This window comes from Henckelia pumila, chromosome 3 (assembly GCF_033568475.1).
Source record: "Henckelia pumila isolate YLH828 chromosome 3, ASM3356847v2, whole genome shotgun sequence".
Taxonomy (NCBI): domain Eukaryota; kingdom Viridiplantae; phylum Streptophyta; class Magnoliopsida; order Lamiales; family Gesneriaceae; genus Henckelia; species Henckelia pumila.
In genome coordinates, this window is record NC_133122.1 from 52,433,742 (window position 1) to 52,457,732 (window position 23,991).

The 23,991-nt window shown below is 34.3% G+C and overlaps 3 protein-coding genes across 6 annotated transcripts; all 3 read left to right on the forward strand.

The window, feature by feature from the left end:
• The first annotated feature begins 621 nt into the window (after positions 1-621).
• Positions 622-2,150, forward strand: LOC140891183 (HMG1/2-like protein). 2 transcript variants are annotated; one of them, XM_073299534.1, is made up of 8 exons: positions 622-715; positions 825-878; positions 965-1,075; positions 1,170-1,227; positions 1,318-1,362; positions 1,463-1,543; positions 1,627-1,716; positions 1,884-2,150. In XM_073299534.1, the coding sequence occupies exons 2-8, from the start codon at positions 832-834 to the stop codon at positions 1,923-1,925; spliced, it is 474 nt and encodes a 157-aa protein (XP_073155635.1). In that variant the 5' UTR covers positions 622-715; positions 825-831; the 3' UTR covers positions 1,926-2,150. The 2 variants fall into 2 exon arrangements, with proteins under 2 accessions (XP_073155635.1, XP_073155634.1); XM_073299533.1 differs by having other exon boundaries at positions 628-715; positions 809-878.
• Positions 2,151-3,892: 1,742 nt separating this feature from the next.
• Positions 3,893-15,141, forward strand: LOC140886620 (protein GRIP). 3 transcript variants are annotated; one of them, XM_073293295.1, is made up of 22 exons: positions 3,893-4,231; positions 4,454-5,025; positions 5,216-5,331; positions 5,632-5,801; positions 6,179-6,272; positions 7,061-7,147; positions 7,287-7,367; positions 7,596-7,721; positions 8,360-8,468; positions 8,554-8,633; positions 10,403-10,531; positions 10,626-10,726; positions 11,345-11,478; positions 11,606-11,703; positions 11,778-11,897; positions 12,101-12,131; positions 12,262-12,320; positions 12,543-12,614; positions 13,144-13,191; positions 13,869-13,974; positions 14,591-14,649; positions 14,823-15,141. In XM_073293295.1, exons 2-22 carry the CDS (start codon positions 4,539-4,541, stop codon positions 14,931-14,933), a joined length of 2,418 nt encoding a protein of 805 aa, XP_073149396.1. In that variant the 5' UTR covers positions 3,893-4,231; positions 4,454-4,538; the 3' UTR covers positions 14,934-15,141. The 3 variants fall into 3 exon arrangements, with proteins under 3 accessions (XP_073149396.1, XP_073149395.1, XP_073149397.1); XM_073293294.1 differs by having other exon boundaries at positions 3,893-4,186; XM_073293296.1 differs by lacking the exon at positions 3,893-4,231 and having other exon boundaries at positions 4,893-5,025; positions 5,224-5,331.
• Positions 15,142-18,202: 3,061 nt separating this feature from the next.
• LOC140886457 (probable metal-nicotianamine transporter YSL7) lies at positions 18,203-23,410 on the forward strand. Its single transcript, XM_073293032.1, has 6 exons — positions 18,203-18,741; positions 20,489-20,652; positions 21,455-21,552; positions 21,651-21,785; positions 21,922-22,111; positions 22,218-23,410. Exons 1-6 carry the CDS (start codon positions 18,303-18,305, stop codon positions 23,325-23,327), a joined length of 2,136 nt encoding a protein of 711 aa, XP_073149133.1. The 5' UTR covers positions 18,203-18,302; the 3' UTR covers positions 23,328-23,410.
• Positions 23,411-23,991: the final 581 nt, after the last annotated feature.

Below are 23,991 nucleotides of genomic sequence, written 5' to 3' on the forward strand. Positions count from 1 at the left end.
ATATATTTTCACGTACATAAATTATGATCCATAAATAAATATGTGACACACAATCAACACTTCAATTCTTTTTTTTTTGGGACTAATCAACACATTATTAATTCTAAATCTTAAAATCAAAAACATAAAAAATATATCAATACTGAATATCCAAATTTAAGCAGAAGATGAAGAACAAATTGGAACGCTTTAAATTACAAAAGTAACCCTGTATTTCGTGCATAATATATCAATCATACAATGCGATGAATATACTTGTTTAATAAATGGCCACGAGGACACACGCTTATACCCCGAGGCCCTCAACCGTAATAACAACAAGGTCAATTTGGTCATTACACCTTCAAAGCACCGAGCTACGCGTCCATAGCTTAAATCCCATCGCGCCCTCAGATGACGACACGTATCCCCCAGCAAGCCATCCGACGGCCGAAACCACCTCCGAAAGAAACACAGAGAAAACACAAAGGGTAGGGAGACGCAGCGAGGGTGACGTGGCAGAAAATGTTTAGATACAAGCGGCGTCACGAGGATCGATGACATGGCAAAAAGGAATTTGAAATCCCGCCCAAACCCGGACTTCAATTGTTTTCCTTTGGGGAATTTATGTACCCTTTCCTTTGAAACCCTTCAAAATTTCTTCTATTTCTATCGACCTCTCGTTCACTCTTCAGCCCCCACGCCACAACTGCAAAGCAAAAGTACGCTACCCTAGGTGAGCTTGCCGCTGTTACAACGTTGACTCGGCCGAGTCGCGCCGATTTTCGGTGCTTCTGTACGATTTCTGACGGTTTCGTTGATTTTTCAGCTTGTTTTCTTCGCAGAGCAGACATGAAAGGAGGCAAATCGAAAACAGAGTCCAAAAAGGCTGATCCTAAGTGAGTGTTCTTTTGTGATCTTTTAGATCTGTGATTTATTTGTTCTTGTCAATTGGATTTTGATCGATTTTCGATGTTTTTGGAAGGCTGTCGGTGAAGAGAGGAGCTGCGGCTGGAAAGAAGCCAGTGAAGAAGGGAAAGGCAGCTAAGGATCCAAACAAACCTAAGAGGCCTCCTAGCGCTTTTTTCATTTTCATGTAAATCTGTTATCCTGTTGTCGATCTGTATTTTTTTTATGGGTCAAACTTTAATTGGTGATATCCATATCTCATCAGTGCTTAAATAACACAGGGAGGACTTTAGAAAACAGTACAAAGAGAAGCATCCCAATAACAAATCTGTGTCCGTTGTAAGTGATTGATGTGTGTTCTGATATTACAGTAATCGCTGATTGTTTTCTGAGTTGCAAGCGTTTATGCGAATTCAATGTTATGATTAGGTTGGGAAGGCTGGTGGTGAAAAGTGGAAATCGTTGTCTACCTCGGTATGGTTTTACTTCGATAGCAGATTATTCTATTCTCCCTGAAGACACATCTATTTACCTTTGTATCATTGTATTCTGAATTACTTCATAATTTTTCTAGGAGAAAGCTCCATTCGTTGCGAAGGCCGAGAAACGGAAGGCCGAGTATGAAAAGACTCTCCAGGCGTACAACAAAAAAGTGGTGATTATTGACACAACCCTTTTACATGAATTGCCTATTTCAATTATGTTTTTTTACCAAATTCATTCAAAAATTTTCGGCAGAACGAAGGAGCTGGTGCTGAAGAAGAAGAGAGTGACAAATCTAGATCTGAAGTTCATGATGAAAATGACGACGAGGATGGAAGCGACGAGGTATACTCTTTTCCATAAAAAAATAATCAGCAGAATCTATATCTAAAGTTGAATTGATTTACCAATACATCAAGATTAATTAGGCTAATGTGCATACACACGCACATTTAACACAATTGCCATTAAATGATTTCCTTGGTTATTTATATAATTCTTTTAAATTTCAGGGTGATAATGATGAGGACGACGACGACGATGATGATGAGTGAATGATGTGGGAATTGGGTTTGGAAGACGTTTGTATTCCTTCACAAACAGCTCATTAGGACTAAACTAAGCCTGGATAGATCTTCTTTTTTTATGTATCTTTAAGTTGAATCAAATGAAAATATTTTCTGTAATCTTAATTTTAGTTGAGATTGAGAGTTGCTCTTTCTTATCAGATGTTCCCTACCTTCTATTTCAATGATAAATCACTTGAAGTTTTGCTTCTATCCATCTTCTCGAAACTAGTATTATTGAATGATTTATTTTACATATAAATTTCAGTAGTTCGTAATGTGATGATTCCCTTTGTGCATTTTCTATGTGTACTTTTTGTGTCCGGATTGAATTGTTTTCTCTGGTAGAATCCTTTTAAGGTGATGTTTGGTGGTGGAGGGAATTAAGTACGGCGTCCGAAGTATAATATCAAATGTGATATTTTTAACTTGCCTCTCTTACAAGAAATAACAATTGTTATTATGATTTGTATAATTGTATTTGGGTGAAAGCTTATACTGTAAATGTGAGTTTGATTGTTAGCAAGAGTGTTGGCTGATATCTGTTTGGTTTTTCTAAATTTTCCTTCGTTGGTAAAGTGCCAATGAGATTATGTCAAACAATCTTTTTATGCCTCATGTGAACTTATCTATGAATAATAATAGTCAAATATATATTGTTTTAACTTATATATTTTCACACGAGTGATAAAAATATTCTCTTTTTCAAATATAATAATAGTTTATGAAAAAAAGTATCAATTTGGAGGATCCGTCAACATTTTAATTATATATAAAATCATTTAAGGTAATTATGTAATTAATAATAGAATAAAAATGTAAAGTGTATAAGTTTCCTGATTCGAAAACAGTCGGCATTTCAAATAATTCATGACAGTAACATTTTGTTTTGGAAAATCATCTCAATTGCATTGAAATTAATTTTTCATAGTATATCACCACGATCATTTTTTAAAAAAATTTCGATCAAATTTAATGTTTTTAATATTCTTTACCGTATGAAAGACATGCAAGATGGATTGATCGATAACTGCCTAATGCCTAGTATCGCCTGTAATCTACTGCTGTTTAAAAATAAAGGTGGTGGATAACCGCTCACTAACATAGATGTAAGTTATATCCTACTTATACAGACACTGTTTTGACATAAATCTAACGTTGAACATTTACCAATAAATATGAGGTCCATTATTTTTTAGTGAACCCCGCATATATTGATAAATAAGGACCTTTGGGGTAATGCCTGTAAAGGTAGGTTGAAATGAACCATAACATAGGATATCCTAGTCACTAGTCAACGTAGTTTAGAACACTGATTATTAATTGAATTAAAATTGATTTGATGACACCAAAAACATAACATCTAAAATAACCCTTGTAAAACCAAAAAAAATAAATAAATCCACGTATGTATCTCAATATTTATGTTTTAACGACACACACAATGTGCGGATTCAAATAATTTTTATGGATTGTCGAATTGAAAATCCATCTCATAAATTGAAAAGTGAAACCACTCATATAAATTCTCGTAAAAATGTATAATTAATAATTTATCATCAAATATAGTCATCTAGAATATACTAATATTCCTCTGTGTATCTATAATAAAATTGCAATACATAATACAAACATAAATTGTATTTGTATTTGGATGGTTTTGAGTCTTTCCGATTTCTGTAATAAAAAAACTTTTAAACAATTATATCAGTAGTATGAAAAAATATCATATCAATATTTATTGTAATTCAAGAATAAGTGTAGTGTTAAATAAAATTATGTTATAATTATTTCAATACATATAATTTTTGTAGTTGTTAAATATATAAATATAAAGTTCAGAAACCCAATACTTTATTGTACTTCAAAAAATATGAAATACTTCATTGTATGGTGATAATTGTGTCGAATAATTTACTTGAATTTAGTCTAATGCTAAATGATTTTTCTTTAAATATATATTTATTTATAAAATGGTTACTTAAATGTTTTGTTTCCGTTTTACCATCTTTTACCCCTTCGCATTTCATACCTCGCGAGAATTGCTTTGAAGAACTGGGAGAATTGATTGAGCAAATTGGAGATGTGATTAATCACCCAAATTCCTTCTTCTGGACGATATAATTTGAAGAGTTTTTACTGTTATTGTACTATTTCGATTGCTCTAGTTTTGGGTTCTGTATAGTATTGATTAGATCTACTGGGGTCAAAGTCTCGTCGGCTATTGATCTCATTATCTCAGACAATATGTGAGTGCATTGAATATTTTTTGAATTAGAATTGAATCGTTTCAGGTATTACATTGTTTTGAATCCATGTTATTTGTGGCTTTTAGTTCATCTTTTCAGTAATCTAGTGTTTTTTTGTTCTTTGTATGTAAATTTGCTTCCATGTGAATTTATTTGCTATTTTGATGAAGAATTTAGTTGAATGCTTTAATTAGCTGTTGATGCCTATTCCGTTCGTGGTATTCTATGGCTTCTGAGAATGATCACATCGCCGTTACTGTTTTCCAGCCTTTTGATGAAGCGGTCATAATTCTGATACTGAAGAAGAGACGGGACGTGAGAGTAAGTCGGTCTGGTTTGGAAAGCCGCGGAGATGTCCCTTGAAGGGGTTGATGGCGCTGTGCTGGAAAATCAAATAACTGAAGCTGTTGCAAAACATGAGACTATAAAATTGGAGAATGAGAAGCTTAACCTGGATTCTGAGGCTGATAGCAGTCTTGTCAAGGGAAATGGTTTACATGGTCAAAGCATGCATTATAATCACAGTGATAATGAGCTTCTGCTATTTCTGTTAGAGCTCGATTTCCAGAATGAATACATGAAATCTCAGTTTCAGGGGTTTAAGATTGTTCTTGTGAACTCTGAGCAACATGGCTCACAGAACGGAACCCTGAAGGATAACCATTTGGAATCTCATGGTATTGTCAAAGAGCTTAGTGAAAAACTGGAGTCTTTGAACAAAGAACTTCTAGAGGAAAGGCTAACACGAGGTGCCGCTGAGGAAGCTCTGAAGCATCTAAGGGCTGGACACTCAGAGGCGGATATGAAGGCGCAAGAACTTTCTGTCAAACTTGCGGAAGGTTGTAACATTTGTTGTTGGCCATGCTGTTTCCAATTCGAGTGAACGCAGAACCGTAGTTGTTGAAATCCGATTCCTTATTTACTGGATTAAATGTTTTGGCAAAACAAATGATGATTTACTTTGGCTTTACTCTCTTCTTCTTTGTGTTTTTGGTCTAAAGTGTTTAATGCTGTACTTCCCTGGCGTAGCCCAACAGAAGATGGATCAAGAAATAAAGGAGAGGGACGATAAATATTCTGAGCTGGATTCCAAGTTCAACAGACTTCATAAAAGAGCCAAGCAGCGCATTCAGGATGTGCAAAAAGTACTTGATGCCTCTCTTTACCTTCTCATTTGTCTTCTTTGGTATTTCATCCCGACCTCTATTGCAAAATTTGGTTAGAGTGGTTCGTCATTAACTTTTATATGTTCTCATATTTGTGTATTATATAAAAAATTTGTGAAAATTTTCATGAATAAATCATTCATGTGTTTGAGATGCTCGTTTATTCTTAACCGAATGATTTAGTAAAGGATGCCATAAATTTGTGGACTGCTTTATGCAGTCTCTAACTTTTTGGTTGTCTGGGTTTAGCTCTAATGTCACTGGGATTGTCACCTTCAGGAAAAAGATGATTTAGAGGCTAAGTTTCGTGAGGTTGCAGAGAAAGCCGAGCACATATCTTCCCAGCTGTCAGCATTACAACAAGAATTGGAACGCACAAGGCAACATGCTAACGAAGCATTGAAAGCAATGGATGTGGAGAGGCAACAATTACGAAGTGCAAACAACAAGTATAGTCCCCGAAAAACTTCATGTCTGGATTAACTTGTAATGCAACGGATCCATTTATGCTAAAATCAAACTATTTCCAACTTTCATTTGAAAATTATTATGGAAAAAATTTATCTTTTATTTTTCCTAGTGACCTAGTCGTAGAATATGTTTATACCTCAGATTTGAAGAAGAATGAAAATGACATCCAAACTTCTAGGCTTGTTAGTGTTCATTTGGATAATTTGGCAATTTGATTTTATTTAGTCTTACTGTCTTCGGGACAACATTGAGGAATATGTTTATACCACAGATTTGAAGGAGAATGAAAATGACATCTGAACTTCTAGAATTTTCTGTGTTCATTTGGATAATTTGGCAAATTGATTTTATTTAGGCTTAGGGACAACATTGAAGAATTGCGCCATTCTTTGGTCCCCAAAGAGAGTGCTTTGGAGACATTGCAACATACTCTTCTGGAAAAAGAACAGGTATTTATTTCAATAATGGTAAAGGAATTTAAGAGCATTGATTGTTTATACTGTTCTTTTTGATACACATTACAGTTTATTATTTTAAATTTGTTATAGTTGGTTGTGTCATAATTTTGCATACAAGAATTAGGCATAAATATCTTTCAGTATCAAACTATTTATTGGACATGGAGACAGTAGACCTCATCCTCTGCTCTTATTATTATTTTTTGAATATGCGATTGTATGAATCGTTTCTCCCTTTCCCATCTGCGCCTGCTCTTTTTGCCAATTATTATTATTTTTTAAATTCAACACCACAGCTATCATGGTGGGGGTTTGTTGGACGGTGGTCCGTGCCTGTTTATTATTAACTAATATGATGTATCATTCATTAATTTCAAATATTGATAAACACAAATTAGAAAAATGAGGATCACATCATTCCCTTGTTTCGTAGATTTGAGTTGTCATTAAGGACAATTAAAGAGTTAGAGCTTAATACGATTCAAGTGTATGGCTAGAAAAGCTTAAAATCAGTAAGCAAGCAATCTCAAAGCTGGATAAATAAAGTAGTCCAGTTCCGATGGCTATGTTACTGTACCTATAATTTGTAATCTAAACAAGTTTGACCGGTAGTCAAAGAATGAATATCATCTCACATTCACCTCTTGCCTTGCTTTCATAATATCCTTTGTTTAGGTTAGCATCCCTGGCATCCTTTCTGGTAGTCTACAATTCATTTTGCATTGGAAGCCTATCCTTTCACTAATCACTAATGAGAAACCATGCTCGCATCGTATTAGATGTTGGAAGAGATGCAGGGGTTACTGCAGGTTGCTGATGAAAAGCGGCAAACTTCAATCACCGAGATATCGCTGAAGCACCAGAAGGTAATCTGCATCTAGATGTCCAAGTAAACTTCTTGTTTTTCATTGGCACAAAACTTTGATCTCTTTTTTGCTTCAGGTGTCTTCCAACTTAACTAACTTTATTGAACTTCGTTTTCCCTTCATATGTTATATTTACTAGCAAGTTGAGAACCTGGAAGCCCAAATAGCTGATGTATTAGCTGATAGAAGCAGAGCAAGTGAAACAATATCCTCTTTGAGGGTAAGAGCTGTAATATCTCATGCTCCTTGAGTTGTATCTCCATATGAAATTAACTAGTAAAGCTGGATAAATAATTTAGGTTCATTATAATTGCACGTTTCTCGGTTTCTTTCTCATTTGATGTTATGATTATATCTCTCTGATCTCCACTTTACAAGCCAAAGGATGGTGCTCCAAATTTCACAAATTGTAATTTGACTCATGGCTTTTAGTTATATATATTTCCAGGCTTTGATTGTGGAAAAAGATGCCAAGATTGCAGAGATGGAAGCAGCTTCTAGTGGTGAAGTAGCACGGCTTAGAGCTGCAATGGAGGCTTTGAAAGGAGAATTCAGCCATCGGAAGAATGAACATGTACAATATTTTTCTTAGTAAAGTTTTAGATGATTCCCTATGTTCCCTTTAGCTATTGGCCGAGTGGTTTAGCATTCATGGCCTACTGAATTATAATTTTGCAATGTCAAGCGTCAACATATAGCATATATTAGATGGTCACTCAATGATGGTTTTTGTTACTTCAGAAAGCTCGACCTCTCGGAATATTTTTCCACTTCCTATGAAAGTATTATCTCATGTCCCAGCTTCTATGATATTATGGTCATGATTGTTTTCTGGCACATACTTTTGTCGATCAGGGTTGATTGTCTCCCCTTTGGGTTTCCTTTAATAGTGGTTAATTTCGAAGTGTGGAAGGAGATTCACTAAAGATGACACAACTGACATTGAATAAACGTTGCTTCAGTTGTTGGACCTTGCCCTTTTGAAAATCTGAAAGTACTTGGAACTTTTGGAAGAAAGTATGTGGTAAAAACGTTTCTACAGATTCAGTCCTTTGATTGGATATAAATGCACCAGCTCTTTGTTGATTAACAATGGAAAGCACGATATCATTAGTTTTCTTGAGTTCTTCATTTCCTTTTAGCTGAATTGAACAACATTGTGAAAGTTTTGAATGTTAAATTTAATAAGGTACATGTTTGTGATGCATTCAGGAGAAAGAGAGAGAAATTTTGGAAGCTAGCTTCCAATCCATGAGAACAAAGCTAGAAATTTCTGAGAGTAATCGGATACATGTTGAAGTCGAAGCGGCAAAATTAAGAAGTATTCCTATTTTCCTCAAGCTTTGTACTGTCAACAATTCTTTTTCTACGACATAAATACCACTTTCCTCTTTATTTTTTCCCAGGTCAATTGGAATCAGAACTTTCAGTGCAAATTCAGCTGCTGAACAGTAAAGATACTGAGCTAGAGGCATTGAAAGGAAAGGTACCATTTTCTATGTTTTGCCTGTCTTGAGGACTGTTCCATGAATAACTTTCATGTCCCAAATCTCATAATATTGTTTTAGTGGTAGTAACTGTTCATTTGACCGGATTGATTGTTTTGGTGACTGATTAGCTAATGACATCTAATTTGTAGCTTGCTTTAGCATCGGGAACTGTTCTTTTCATCAGATTACTGGTGACTGATAACTGATTAGCTAATGACCATTCATAGGATTGCTCTGCGTTAGAATGTGAAAGCTGTCACAGTTGCAGTTTTGCGGCTGCACATTCAATTATCAAATACACCGTGAATTTGTTTGTTAAATGTGACAGACAATCTATCAAGGAAGGGATTCCACTTTATTTCAATCATTTCTCTGGAACCGTGAAAATACTTATATCATAATATCTGAGTCTGATTAAGCCTCCATTATTGGAGAAAACTAGTTCCCAGTGTGCTATTTTTTTCACGTCTAGTCTAATTTCTTTGTTATATGGTATTATATCTATGGAGAGACAAATAGATTTTCTTTTGGTTTGTGAATTTAGTATCTTTATACATAAGAAATGTAAATTAATTGAATTTTTTTCACATGTCTAGTCTAATTTCTTTTTTATATGGTATTATATCTATGGAGAGGCAAATGGATTTTCTTTTGGTTTGTGAATTTAGTATCTTTACACATAATAAGAAATGTAAATTAATTGAATCAAGATTCAACACTTTCAGTTTTATTTTAGTTAATTTGGTAGTTCTTGCATCGTGGTAGTAGAGAATGAGACAGTGGAGATTAAGGCGAGGAGCTTCTATTGTGTTATGTTAAATCTACTATGACATATAAAGACCTGCATTGTACTGAACCAAAGTTCCAAAAGTTGAACTGTCATGTAAAATCTACGATAACAAGTATGGTTTCGAACTTGAGATGGGACCGTAAATTTGGTTTGCTAATAACCAATAAGAGATACTGGAAGAAAAGGAAAGCTGCTTAAAGTGGTTCAATCATGGATACTTTGTAGGAGAATTAAAGTGGTTCAACATGGATAATTTGTAGGAGAATGGATTAATTTGTCTCGACTTATTCAAAAGAAGGATTCTATATGTAACTAATTAGGAAAATGGATGGAGTGTTGGCATGTTGTCACTGGCTTACTTAAAGGAAGGGGTGCATTATAATTACATAGACCGCAGTGATCAAGAAGGATTTTGATATCTGTGATTGCATTATAGTAATTAAATTGTTAGAGTGAAAAATAAAATTTTGTAGATCAGGTATTGGATGTGACTTGCTTAACTTGATACAAGGCGAGCTTACTGATTTGTCTGGTTCAAGGGGCTTTACTGGTGTCTTTATCTTTTTAGTTCTAGAAAAAATGTCTAGCAGTGGGGTTAATATAGATCTTAACCTGTATCCGTATGTGCTAAAGAAGGGCTATAAAGCTCGATTGTACTAAGTTTTACTTCTTTTTTTGCTGAAAGAATCAATATGTTTGTATACTTCACCCTCGTAAAAATGTATGATATACCACCTGAGAGAGTTTCATGGGACTGGTGTTTCTTCATGGCACATTACATATACTTCTGACATTGTTAAGTGAGATGTAATTAATCTTTTTTTAAAAATATATATATGCTATTACATGTGTTTTCGTCATTCTTCACGGAACGTTATATTTGAGTGTGCTGTTTAGCAGTTGTGGTTGCTGATTTGCGCGTGTGAAAACCACTGCCTATCACTATCTAATCTTTTTCATGGTTATGAATTGTAGATTGATCAAATAGAGAGTGAGTTTGCTTCTTACAAGGTTCGAGCTCATTCACTGCTTCAGAAAAAGGAAGCAGAACTTGCTGCAGTTAGGGACAGTGAGCAATTAAAAGCTCATGAGGAAGCTCTTAAGGTAGATGCAGTAACTTTTGTGTTATCTGAAAATATATGTAATTGATTCGACATCACCAAAGTTTTGCTCTAAACTTCTGATTTATGTTTCTTAGGAGGCTGAGAGAGAAATACTTTCGATATCTGCAGAAAAGGATAAAGCTCTCCAAGATCTCAAAGATGCTTTGATCAATTGTCAGACAGAAATTGCCACCAGGTGATAGCACTTTTGGAAGTGCCCTGAAATTTACTAATGCTTTATGGTACAGACTAATTGTGGGAAAGTATATACAAGTTCAACTTTGCGTGCCGTTCTAACTGCTTCTGATGCCACGACCTTTTATTTCCCCTTAGAAGTAAGGAAACAACAACACGGTATGGCATTGGAGCATCTATGGGGAAAATGCTCAAATATTGTATGCTCTAAAAATGCAGAAACATATTTTAAACTAGGGTTGAATATGCAGGGTGGTAAACATCTGGAACCAAAATTAAAATCTTAAGTATCGTGGTATCACTTTAATCGTGATTAATAACTTTATGATAACCTCATTTTTAATTTTTCCTGTCATTGATTTCCTGCATTCATTTCATGTCGGTTGCTAAACTTTGACATTTACATCCATACGCTCATTTTCTGAAATGTTTTTCACACCCCTAAGGCACACCAATGATGTTTACATGTTACAACCGAGGATGCTGCAAGGACATGTTTGGTTGTGCCAAAAACTGCATTCGAGTGAACTGTGTAATATACTAATATACGACTTATGAAGCCAAGGAATTGGATTTTGAAATCTGCTTTGTTCTCATTCTTATCGGTCTTTCATTTCAGAGATGCAGCTCTCAGCACCGCTGAGCATAATATTAAAAGCATTCAGATGAATTTGGACTCTGCTTTCTCTTTGCACCAGTCTGAAAAAGAAGCATGGGAAAGAAATTTGCAAAACATGGAGGAAACCTGGAGAAGTACTACCATCAATCTTTTCCTGTTAGCTCATTCTAACACGTCTTTAGTGTTATCTCGATTTGAAAAAATACCATTTGCCATTTTTTGTGGTGTAAATATTGTTTACATTATTTCTTATCTTTACAGTGAGATATGAGGCAATGAGTAGGCAAAATGAGGTGTCTTCTTTCGAAAATTTGCAAAAAGAAGTTGAAGAGCTGAGGTCGCGTTGTAAAATATCGAAGGTTGTGACCTCTGTGATATACTCTTGCTAGTAAAATTGGGCTAGCATTATCATTGTCGAACTTATATCTTGTAGGAAGAGCAAAATTCGTTTCATGATCTCGCTGATAAAATGATGGAGGAGAAGGACAAAGAAATTTCTAGGCTTTTGGATGACAATAAGAATCTACATCAACTGCTGGACTCGAGACCACAAGTATGTGCTTCTCTTCTACGCAAATAATGGAAAATAAACGTTCATTACCAGACAAAATTTGGATTTTTAGTTCTGTTCTGATCACATGTATAAATCCGTTGATATCTTTTGGTTCCTTTTCAGACTTTCGTAGGCCACTCTTACTTTATTTTATATACTCTAATGTAGCCTTTCTAATGACTCTTTCATTCCTTATATTCCAGGCTCAGTACCGTGATGATCTTTCAGTTTCAGGTACAGAAATTTTATTTTTAAATTTCTATGTTGCTAGAATCGGAAGTTAAAATGTCTAGCATAGAAGTTTCGTTTGCTACAAAATTGGCTGGGTCTTAAAATTTGTTTTTTTAATTGCTGAGCTGAGCAGCTTATCAGAAGCAGGAAGCCTCAAATTCTAGCATATCTGCTGCAGACCAACAGATCCTAGTATGCACAGTTTTTCCTATTATGATATTGAAACTTATTGCTATTTGTTTCATAAGCACTCTCCACAATATCCAATCCTGTATTTTAGATACTTTTTGAGATACAAACTGATACTTTTATACTCAGAAATTAAATGACCCATTCCATAAAATGCTATTATAATTTTCTTCACTAAAAGGCCAGAATTCATTAACATCGTTTCTGTTGTTATATTAATCTCAGATTTTGGCAAGACAACAAGCTCAGAGAGAAGAGGAGCTTGCTCAAACCCAGCGGCATATACTTGTACTTCAAGTAAGTGTTTGTTGTGGGGCAATAAATACCCATGACTCAAAGTTTTAAGATGGTGGATGCACATGTTCCAAATGGTTGAATCAAAAGGAGGATGATAAAATCTGTTCAATTTAAATTCAGATTTTTAAATTAACAAATAATATTTATTTGAAAATTTATCAAGCTAGATGAGTGTACTTACTTCATTCGACTAACCCTTAACTAGATGAATGTACTTCACTTGATTGAACTAAACGGGACCTTGGGTGATGGGGTTTAATTTGTTAAATCCTTGTTATCTGCAATATATTCCAAAACCTCACTAAAATCTTATTATCTAACCTGCACATGACAAGCCAGGGATTGGTAAGAACTGTTCATCTATGTGCCATGCAGTTCGAGTGACCGTAAAAAAGAGTTGGAACTATCCATGTTTTTTCCTTTTAAATGTATTAGAAAAGGAAAATAATTCAAATTTTCAGATCTAGTTGGATGATGAAATTGAGTCTGTGTGATGTTTCTATGTAATGCTGCAATGTTTTAATTGCAGGAGGAAATTGAGGAGCTGGAGCATGAAAACCGGCTTCACAGGCAGCAGGTATTTCATTATGCTTGTGGCTAGTCTCCTTGTAACAATACTCATTTATGCTGAATATGTCGATGTGATATTCGCAAAATATTCTGCAATACTGTGGAGATGAAAGTTGCAGTAGCTTTTACCTAAAAAAAGGTAGCATTTGCACGAGAAAAACACTATCTAAGCTGATTATTGATACATTTGACAAGGTCCCATAGTGTCCATCTAAAGGTGATGAAAATTAGTATTTGTCTCTGGCGATATCATCGTATAAGACACAATTGTGGTTCTTTTTGGCTTCGTGAATTACTGAGAAACAAGGATGATTCACTTGTTTCCAGCCCCATTGCAAGATAATTAAAGATTGATGTCCTTGCTTGTTGACCGAGAAATATTTTCTATATGATTCATCTCACAACTGAAAATGATTACTTAGTTGACGCCAACTGTTTTTTCTAGCCAAAAGTTTCTATTTATGGATTGGCTGCACGATTCAAAAAGCCTGTGTTGGTCTTTTTGCCCACTATTCTTGAAAAATTAAATTTTATATAGTTGAAATGAGTAGTGTTGATGACACCCAGACCCGATAATCACAGGTAGGATAAACGAACTTGGAAATGATATGCATGTGGTTCTATGTTTCCAATTAGATTGAATCTGTTTTTTGGTGAAAGTTTAGATGATGATCTTGTGTGCAGGAGTCTATGTTGAAGGAAGAACTTCGAAAAATGGAACGAATGCAAAAGAGGGAAGGAGTAGACATGACATATGTGAAAAATGTGATCTTAAAGCTTCTAGAGACAGGTAATTTTGCTATTTCCAATTTGTCAAGTTAAAAGTAAGATACACGATTTATGACCAACAGCAATTCAATAGCACATTTTTATAGCTTATTATCAATCGAATTTCTAGAATATCAAGATGAATATCTAGAACATGTGTACGGTTTGTAACTCCTTAGATTGTGAACCCCCAAATTTCATTATATTTTATAGAATAAATAGCTTTAATTTACACTCAAATTAGTAGGTTTTATATCCTGAATGTTTTGGGGGGCACCATCTTTGTTATGTAGAGAATCAGTAATATGATTGCACGAACTGATTTGTAAACATGGAAGCAGAATAATGTTATTTACTTTTACTTTTGCTGAATTTCTTATTCTTTTTTGGAGCTTAATGATCATATGAACTACCTACCATATATTTAAATTTGGCCCTCAACGTAAAGGCATATTAATTAAATGACGGCCTTGAAATTTTTTATCATTGGTTCTGTTGTAGAATACTTCCTCAAGAGTCTTGTTCTCTACCTATGGTACTATTTTTTAGTGATTTCTTTTCGGTTGATTGAAATAGGACTTTATTGACAGACATAACTCACTGTTGATTGGTTCTTACTCTATTTTCCAAATGAATAGGTGAAGTGGAGAGACTTTTACCAGTTATTGCAATTCTCCTTCAGTTCAGCCCTGAGGAGGTAACTCGCGTACAGGATTATACATCTGATATATCACAGCGCAATAGTTTTTCCACAATTCCTATTAATTTATTTTTTTTAGTTCATATAAATACACGATCGGATACCACACATTTTTGTTTTATTTTTGGGTGGATTGAAAACGCCGATCATACTTGATGATCAACGTGCAGGTGCAGAAGTGTCAACAAGCCTACCACACCTTAGGCGACGTGTCTCCTAGCCCAGCAAGTGATTCTTCGGGATCTGCACTGTCCCTCTTTTCTAGATTTTCATTTTCATAGCGTATAATTGAATGACAAAGTGTTCTTGCAGATATTATATTATTCATCGTCTTGTGCCACAAACAGGAACTATGTGGTACTTGTTTTTCCTGTTAAAACCAAATCCAGATACCAAAAAAAAAAGTGATGGATAATTGGGTATACTGTAAAAAACTGTAAGCAGATGAAATTGAAATAGAAGATAATTATGGAAGCCAAGGGCATTTTGTTTTTATCAGGTCTATTTTCAATACCCCAGCTTATTCAACTATCGATAATGCACCTGGTTGCTTTTCTGTGCAGTAACTTGCGATAAACATGTTTTATCAGTCCATTTAGGTTGGATAAAAATTGTTGTCATGTGAATACCGCGCCAACTTCTTGCTTATGTGTAATTTTTCTATGATTATAAGAGAAGAATAATAATATGTTTAGTGGATTACATGTATTCAAGAACTAGTGAATTTGATGGTGTCACCCAAGCTGCATCATGAAACATTACAGGTGAAATGTAGTTGATTCTCTTAGAGAAGATATTGCTATCATAACCAAAAAAAGAGGATAAAGTTAGGTTTATTGACATGTATTTTTAAATGATTTTAGAATGAAAGTAAATGATTAAAATCAAAATACGTTATTTTTTTAAATGTTACGTTTTATAAATATTTGTTCAAACAAAATATTATTATTTTCGTCTAGGACGTAAATGTTTTTCGATTGTCTGGTGGTATAATTTGACTGATTGATGGGCGAACGAGCTTTAACAGCAAATGTAGCACATGTACTGCCCATTGTACTGGAAGTCATCTTCAGATTCATGAATCAGAGCATTAAATTTGTGTTTGATATGTATGAACATGTCCCCGTTGGTAATTGATGGATATTTCCGAAGAGGGATATATGATTATTCTTATACTCGTCCTACGTCAAATTCACCAAAATCTCGTTTAATTATGGCAATTTATTTAGATTTTTGGATGGTGATTCTAGCTGACTTTAATTACTTTCGATCATTTGAATTATTTTTGAAGGGGATGCTAGACTTTAACTTTAGCATGATTCAAAATCTGATTCTTTTATTAATGACTTCATAAACACGTAGATGCACGTACAATATACTGCATATAATTACGATTGAAAATATATATGTGAAGTCCACGGGATGATCAAGTGAAAAATATTTTTATTGAAATATAGAGATTATTCCAAACGTATCATAATTTGGCAGAAGATGGAATTTATATGATTTATCTTGTGAATTTGGTTTTAGGCTTGGCCTTATCAGTTGCTTCATTCGGCACAAATTCCTTTTTTTGAGTTTGCAAAGGAATGACATATCAATCCTTGCCTCCTTGGTAGAGTATGACCTTCTAATTAATTTATTTTGAAAAATTACCTATGTATCTAGTTATGTTATGTCGATTCTAAAAGATTTTTGTCTTGCAAAAAAAAGAAATTTTGTATTCTTCTACTTCTAATATAAATATAAACAGGAAAAGTTATTAAAATTGGAAAAGTTGTAACCTTATAATTATAATTATAATTATAATGAATTAAAGTGCATGTTTTCCAAGAAGGATATGGTTGACCTAGAATGGCGGGCCACAGCTGGGCGGGGGCAGCTCTAGTTAATTCATTGGAAAATATCTGTTTTGCTTGAATTTTTCCACGAAATCTTATATATGCATTGACTAGTTATTAAAAAAAAGTTTTAGTCGTCTCATTCGAGTGATGTGATAAACAAATAATATTATATAAAATAAAATAAAAAATGATAGTTAATATATTATTTGATTTGATTGATAGATTATAATTTATATGATTTGATTGATTAAATTTTATATAAAAATAAGAAATTATCATTTTGTTTTTTTAAGAATAAAATAAAATATGAATAATATTATTTATAAAGGTAATATATAATAATTTAAATTCAATGATTTGATTGATTTAATATAAATAATTAATGATTTGATTGATTTAAAATAAATAATTAATATATGGATAAATAGTATGACGAGAAGAACACGAGATTGTATATGATAAATTATACATGTACTAGAATACTCATACCAAACGGTGTCAATTAAGACACACACACACATATATATATATATATATAGACACACACACACTATAAATTGATTTAATTATTCAATGTATAAGAACGATATTCAGTACTCTATTTCATACCCAAAAAAAATTAAATAAAAATATAATTCCTAGTGTATTTGTTTTGTGTAATATTTATAAACACTATATAAAATGTATTTATCCTTGTATCTTTATTACACACATTGACACATATATTGTATAAATATATATTTTTGTCAACCAAGAATTTATTTATTATATTGTATAATATTATTTCTCATGCTCACTTGCGAGTCAAGTTGTGGAACTTTTAGGGTGTAAACAGAAGGGAACACGATCACTAAAATTCAACATTTTCCCGACGTATTCATCTTTGGATCACTATCAAGAACACGTTGGAGTCAACCCAACCAGCTGCCATTCACATATATATAATTCATCTACATTCTAACATTGATGGCTACGTATATCAATTAGAACCCGTTGAAATCGATTTTATTTGCGGTAAAAATAATATTTTAAATTTTTGAGATCGAGGGTAGTAAAAGTAATATTAATTTTAACATAAAAATACTAATTTTCATGAATCGAATCGAATTAATGAAGAATCATATCACAAAATTGAATCGTAAAACATTTTCATAAAATTTGTGAGAAAGTAATTTAAATTGTTGTATTATAACATGAAACCCCATATTAACTTAAATTTATATTAAAATTTTAAATTGATTTACCACAAACAAATTATAATGGTGGAACCAAATTATTAAAACGTTCTCGTTTTTTTTTATAAAAAATAATAGTAATATATTACGAACATACATTGGATGAACCGACCCCAAAACAAAATATGGAATCAAGGCTACTCTTTAGTCTTTAGCGACTTGTCGATAGCCAAAAACGTTGAAACCCCCAATAAATCTTATCTACATGCCCACATACATATACTATTGTTTTATAATATTTAGGAACGAGATAATTTGAGAAAAAAATTAATATGATCCAAATTAGTTATCATTTAGAACTTATTTTATTTGAATAATAGAATATGAATATAGAAAAACCCACTCCAAAACAAAATTACAAAAAAATACTCTTATAAAATAATCTAATTTTATCATTTTTATGTCAAAAAAACAAAATATATTAAATCAACGGACAGTTAACGTTCTTTGGCTAGCAATTAAAAACTTTGAAAGCCCCAATAAATCTTATCTTTGTGTGTGTATATAATGGTATTCTGTTTCTCTTCACCCATATATATTAATTCCACAAATAATTAATTAATACACCCACATGGATCACAACTCCTCCTCCACCATCAACAACCGGAAGCCCGAAAGTAGCCATGAAGAAGAAGAAAACGCAGATCACAGCAAAGAAATATTAACGGTACTGGAGGAAAAAGATCATGAAGCTACGTCGTCTGAGTCGTCGGTGGAGAAGATATTCGAAAGCAAAGAGGTTCCGCCATGGCAGAAGCAGCTCACCTTGAGAGCTTTCTTGGTGAGCTTCGTTCTTAGTATTCTCTTCACTTTCATAGTGATGAAGCTGAATCTGACGACTGGCATCATCCCGTCGCTGAACGTGTCGGCGGGGCTTCTGGGTTTCTTCTTCTTGAAAGTTTGGAGCAAGTTTATGGAGAAATCTGGGATTCTCGGGCAGCCATTTACGAGGCAGGAGAATACTGTCATTCAAACTTGTGTTGTGGCTTCCTCCGGCATAGCCTTCAGCGGTATGTACGTTAATATTAATTATTATCCATTTGTTGTTTATTTTACTTGCTAGCTAGCTACGATCTTATTATATTTACATATAATATTATGGTAGTTTTATTTTTATTTATTCTCTAATATATATATAATTATCCATTCATATCATTTCTCTTGAATTTTTTTGATTAGTTTGAGAAATTTTATTATTATTATCAGATAATCATTTTAATAGAATATTAATATATTCAATTAATTAATTAAGAGCTTACAATCTTGAAATAACTCAACCTATTTTGTTTTGTTTCCCTTTTTTTTTTTTTTTTTTTATGAAGACGAATCCTTATCTTCAGGTTTAATTATCTTGGCTTTCCCTTATACATGTATTTGTAAAATGATAATAATAATAATAATAATGCTTTCTGGCAAAAATCTCAAAACATTACTTTAGTATTTTATTAGCTTATGAATTATGATATATATTATTACAAGCATGCATTTAGTGGACCTTAACAACTGTATAGTGTACTTAACAAGTGAATGCATGCATAGTGGAAGGACTTTACGAAATCCGATAACACATATTATATTAATAGGTGGAGTTCAGATTATATAAAATATAAAAATTTATATTTAACTCTGGTTCCACCGTTATTGGTTATATAAACTTAATTTCAACCATTATTTTAATATATGATTATAGTATTTAATTTCGCTTGGAATAATGTAGTCAAGTCAACGGTCTGCATGCGAAGCTTGATAGTACAAACAAAGAATTGGTGGGTTTTTTTTGGACCACGAATTCCATTAACTTTTTTCCACTCAATAATTTTCTGGCATGTGAATTGGTTCCCAGATTTGGAAATAATATTAAAAATGAATTAATGATGATTTCAATCCCATGGTGATGGGTGCAATTTGGGACGACTCTAAAGTCAAGTCTTTCCTGTTTTTTGTTTGTTTAATTTAATTAATAGATTCCTAAATTGACAGTATACTTTGATTCATTAATTTCTCGAAGAAAAAACGAACAAGTGATACATAATTGAATTATAAAATATAGTATTGGAAAAATCTTGATATCCGATCGATACTTTGTAATTTGTAAATCTAATAATTACCCATTGAGTAAATGTGATCTATATGCTGAATTTCTTGATGGCGATCACGGTGACAATAAACCATTGGAACCCGTGATCGAGAACCGTTGAGAAAATCACAGGAAAAGTGTTCTAAAGTCTAAAATTCATTTAGAAAAAGAATGTTCGTAACGAGAATATATTAATATGGATGTAACTGAGCCGAGTGTAACTCGTGAATGCATGATCAATTTCATGACTCGTGTATAATTGAGTCGAGCTTAAATTTTATTTAAACAATATATATATATATATATATATAATTGAATAGTTTATGTGAGTTTTTACCGAGCATAAATGAGATTAAGAAATACAAATTTTAAATTTCATATTCATCTAATTCATTAAAAACTAAATTATATATCAGCTAGCTAGCTGCATAGTTGAATATTGTAAAGCTTGTGCTTTGTTGGTTTATTTTAAAGAGCTTCATTTAAGTTCAAACGAGTTTTTATCGAATCGAATTTTGAATAAACCACACAAACGGTTCGGTTCATTTAGAACGTTAAATATATACAAGCAAAATCACATATATATTAACATATGTTAGAATGTTCATTGAATATAATTATATTGCAGCTTTTGAATGAACTAACATTGGTCATGCATCAATCAATTTGTACATATACAGGAGGTTTTGGAAGCTATCTTTTTGGTATGAGCGAAACAATTGCCAAGAAAGCTACTGAAGCTAACGACTCACAAAACATCAAGAATCCAGCCCTCACGTGGATGATCGGATTCCTTTTCGTGGTTAGCTTTTTGGGACTCTTCTCTGTGGTGCCACTCCGCAAGGTCAGTACTACTGCATTCCACCACAAATTGCATGTGATATATGTTGGAAAATTTGTTATGGACAAATGGATGGTGAATGAGGCTTTATGCTCATTGTCCCACATTGATAAAATGTGGGAATAAATTGCACTATATAATGTCAAAGTTTAGACAATGGGTTGGGGCCCCAAGGGGTACCCATGTTTGTTAAAGGGAGCGGACCTAGTCTAGGCTAGGTTCGAACCATTAGCCGCACGCGCGCGCCGCCACCGTCCGATCGGTCGGCACGGGCGTGGGCGTGGGCTGGGCTGGCTTTGACATGAATATAACTTTTTTGGACAAAAATTAATTAAATATTTTATTTTGCTTCCGAATCAGTGCAACCATCCAGCTCGAAAAGCACGACTTTTGGTCCGAAACAGTGCGTCTTGCATTCATTCGAACTCACCAATTCACTCATTCTTTCTTCTCTTGTCTTGCATTGAGAGTTCTGATCTCTCTTGTTTCTCTTCATAAAAGAGTTTCTTTAAAGCACTTTGTGTTCGAAGTTCTTTGGGTTTGCAGTGCTGCTACTCAAAGTTGTAAAGCGTTCTATCTTGGGAGACACTTTGCACAATCCCGTTAGCACCTAGGCGGGGCAAATTTTGTTTTAAAGAAAAAGAGTTAAACTCTTGGCTCGCTGTTTTGATCATGTGGTTGCAAGTGGTGAAATTTGTGGCTACAATATATATATGGATTTCTTCAAACTGAGACAAACTTCTTTTGGGACCAACTCGAGTTTCGATTTCGAACTCAGAATTTGAATGTTTTGAATGGTTTTCAGATCATGATCATAGACTTCAAGCTTACTTACCCAAGTGGGACGGCCACTGCTCACTTAATCAACAGCTTCCACACTCCTCAGGGAGCCAAGTTAGCAAAGTGAGCACTTGGATATTACTCGAAAACAGTATTTGAATGCATGCACAATTATAGTCTTCTAAGTTTTAAAATTGTTTTGTATTGTTGCTTGCCTCCAGGAAACAAGTAAGAACCTTGGGGAAGTTCTTCTCTTTCAGCTTCTTGTGGGGCTTCTTTCAATGGTTTTTCACAGCAGGAGATGGCTGCGGATTCGTTGAATTCCCAACTTTCGGTCTTAAAGCCTACCAAAACAGGTAAAAATATCAGCCAATAGTACTGTTGATCGACTAGCTAGTAACATGATCATGTAGTTAAATTCGCAATTTTTTTGTTCTTGGTATAGTTTCAAGCCTTATACTTGTTGTTTGATTAAAAAAAAAAAACCACCAGGTTCTACTTCGATTTCTCAGCAACATATGTTGGTGTCGGTATGATATGTCCATATTTGATCAATATATCTTTACTAGTCGGAGCCATTCTCTCATGGGGCATAATGTGGCCGCTCATAGAGAAAAGGAAAGGCGATTGGTACTCGGCCACGTTGTCGCCTAGTAGTCTCCATGGCATTCAAGGTTACCGGGTATGTGATCAAAATACACTAGTAAAAATCAAATCTTGTAACGTTTGGATATATATGGCCTATATGTATGTGTATATTTAGTCTTAATTTCTTGATTCTTTCACAGGTCTTCATTGCCATAGCCGTGATCCTAGGCGACGGCCTTTACAACTTCGTCAAGGTCCTAGGCCGTACTTTACTCGGCTTGTACCAACAAATCCGAGATAAAAATTCCGGCTCAGTCCTCCCGGTCGGTTCCAGTCCATCTCCTTCAAATACTCCTGCAGTATCCTATGACGACGAACTTCGGACCCGACATTTCTTGAAGGACAAAATCCCTACATGGGTGGCCGTTTCAGGGTACCTGGTGCTTGCCATAATCTCTGCGGCAACTCTTCCCCACATTTTCCATCCACTCAAATGGTACTATGTAATTGTCATGTACATATTTGCACCAACGCTAGCTTTTTGCAATGCCTATGGATGCGGGCTCACCGATTGGAACCTAGCATCCACCTATGGGAAGTTGGCCATATTCTTGATCGGGGCGTGGGCTGGAGCCTCCCATGGGGGAGTTCTTGCGGGGCTAGCTGCTTGTGGAGTCATGATGAATATAGTCTCCACTGCATCTGACCTTTCACAAGATTTCAAGACAGGGTACATGACTCTGGCCTCTCCCCGGTCCATGTTCGTGAGCCAGGTGGTCGGGACTGCCATCGGTTGCGTCGTCTCACCGTGCGTGTTTTGGATATTCTACAAGGCTTTCCCGGATCTTGGCACGTTGGGGTCACAATATCCGGCGCCGTATGCGACCGTGTACCGTGGCATTGCTATCCTTGGGGTGGAGGGGTTTTCGTCTCTGCCAAATCACTGTCTCACGTTGTGTTATGTTTTCTTCATAGCAGCAGTAGTCATCAATGGGTTGAGAGACGTCGTAGGGCCGAAATGGGCTAAGTACATTCCTATCCCAATGGCTATGGCGATTCCTTTCTTTCTTGGACCATATTTCACCATTGACATGTGTGTGGGGAGCTTGATTCTTTTCATCTGGGAGACTCTGGATAAGGCTAAGGCCGACGCGTTTGGGCCGGCGGTGGCGTCGGGGTTGATATGCGGAGATGGGATTTGGACGTTGCCCAGTTCAATCTTGGCTTTGGTTGGTGTAAAGCCTCCTATTTGTATGAAGTTCCTGTCCAGAAAAACTAATGTAAGGGTCGACGCTTTCTTGGGTAATTAGTTTGCTGTCTTTTCTTGCGATTTACGGTCGATCTCATAAATATAGTTGTAACTATATATTATTGAATATTTAAGTCGTCCCAACTATCATGTGAATTTTATCTAGTGGTTTTTTGTGAACCATGTTTGCTATAATATGCTACAACTTACAAGACCAATCAAGAACGCTTGGCAGTTGATACAAGCTTATCAAAAAAAAAAAAAAAAAAAAAAGAATGCTTACGAGAAGCTAAAATTGAAATAATATTTAGTAATTACATTGACAAAAGTGGAGATAAATTTTCATAAATATTAATAATTTAGAATGGTGTAGTTTTTAAAAATTATTTTATAAACAAAACACACACTAGGTAATTTTGAGGGAAGGTATAAAAGTTCCATTATATTGGAAAATCGGGTATTATTACTAGTATTTAAAAAATGATAATACTATGTGTACATAGAGTCTTACATAGAGGGTTACACGTCCTATTAAATTAGGAAAGTATATCAAAATTCTTTTAAATATATTTATTTTCAACCTACAATTATTTGTCTTGGTCAAAAAACTCTAAACGAAAATATTATTTTTATTTTATTATTTATTATGCAGTTTTAGGGGTGTCAAAATTGAATCCGGCCCGAGTTGATCATATAAGTTTCGGGTTAAAGTTGAGGTTTTGGGG

Bases quoted from the DNA above. Each gene is read 5' to 3' on its own strand.
- LOC140886620 (XM_073293295.1), top strand. From the start codon at position 4,539: ATGTCCCTTGAAGGGGTTGATGGCGCTGTGCTGGAAAATCAAATAACT. The intron at 5,802-6,178 runs GTATAGTCCCCG...GATTTTATTTAG, and splicing joins TTACGAAGTGCAAACAACAA to GCTTAGGGACAACATTGAAG. The intron at 12,132-12,261 runs GTACAGAAATTT...TGAGCTGAGCAG, and splicing joins TGATGATCTTTCAGTTTCAG to CTTATCAGAAGCAGGAAGCC.
- LOC140891183 (XM_073299534.1), top strand. From the start codon at position 832: ATGAAAGGAGGCAAATCGAAAACAGAGTCCAAAAAGGCTGATCCTAA. The intron at 1,076-1,169 runs GTAAATCTGTTA...TAAATAACACAG, and splicing joins AGCGCTTTTTTCATTTTCAT to GGAGGACTTTAGAAAACAGT. The intron at 1,717-1,883 runs GTATACTCTTTT...TTTAAATTTCAG, and splicing joins ACGAGGATGGAAGCGACGAG to GGTGATAATGATGAGGACGA.
- LOC140886457 (XM_073293032.1), top strand. From the start codon at position 18,303: ATGGATCACAACTCCTCCTCCACCATCAACAACCGGAAGCCCGAAAGT. The intron at 18,742-20,488 runs GTATGTACGTTA...GTACATATACAG, and splicing joins CTCCGGCATAGCCTTCAGCG to GAGGTTTTGGAAGCTATCTT. The intron at 20,653-21,454 runs GTCAGTACTACT...AATGGTTTTCAG, and splicing joins CTGTGGTGCCACTCCGCAAG to ATCATGATCATAGACTTCAA.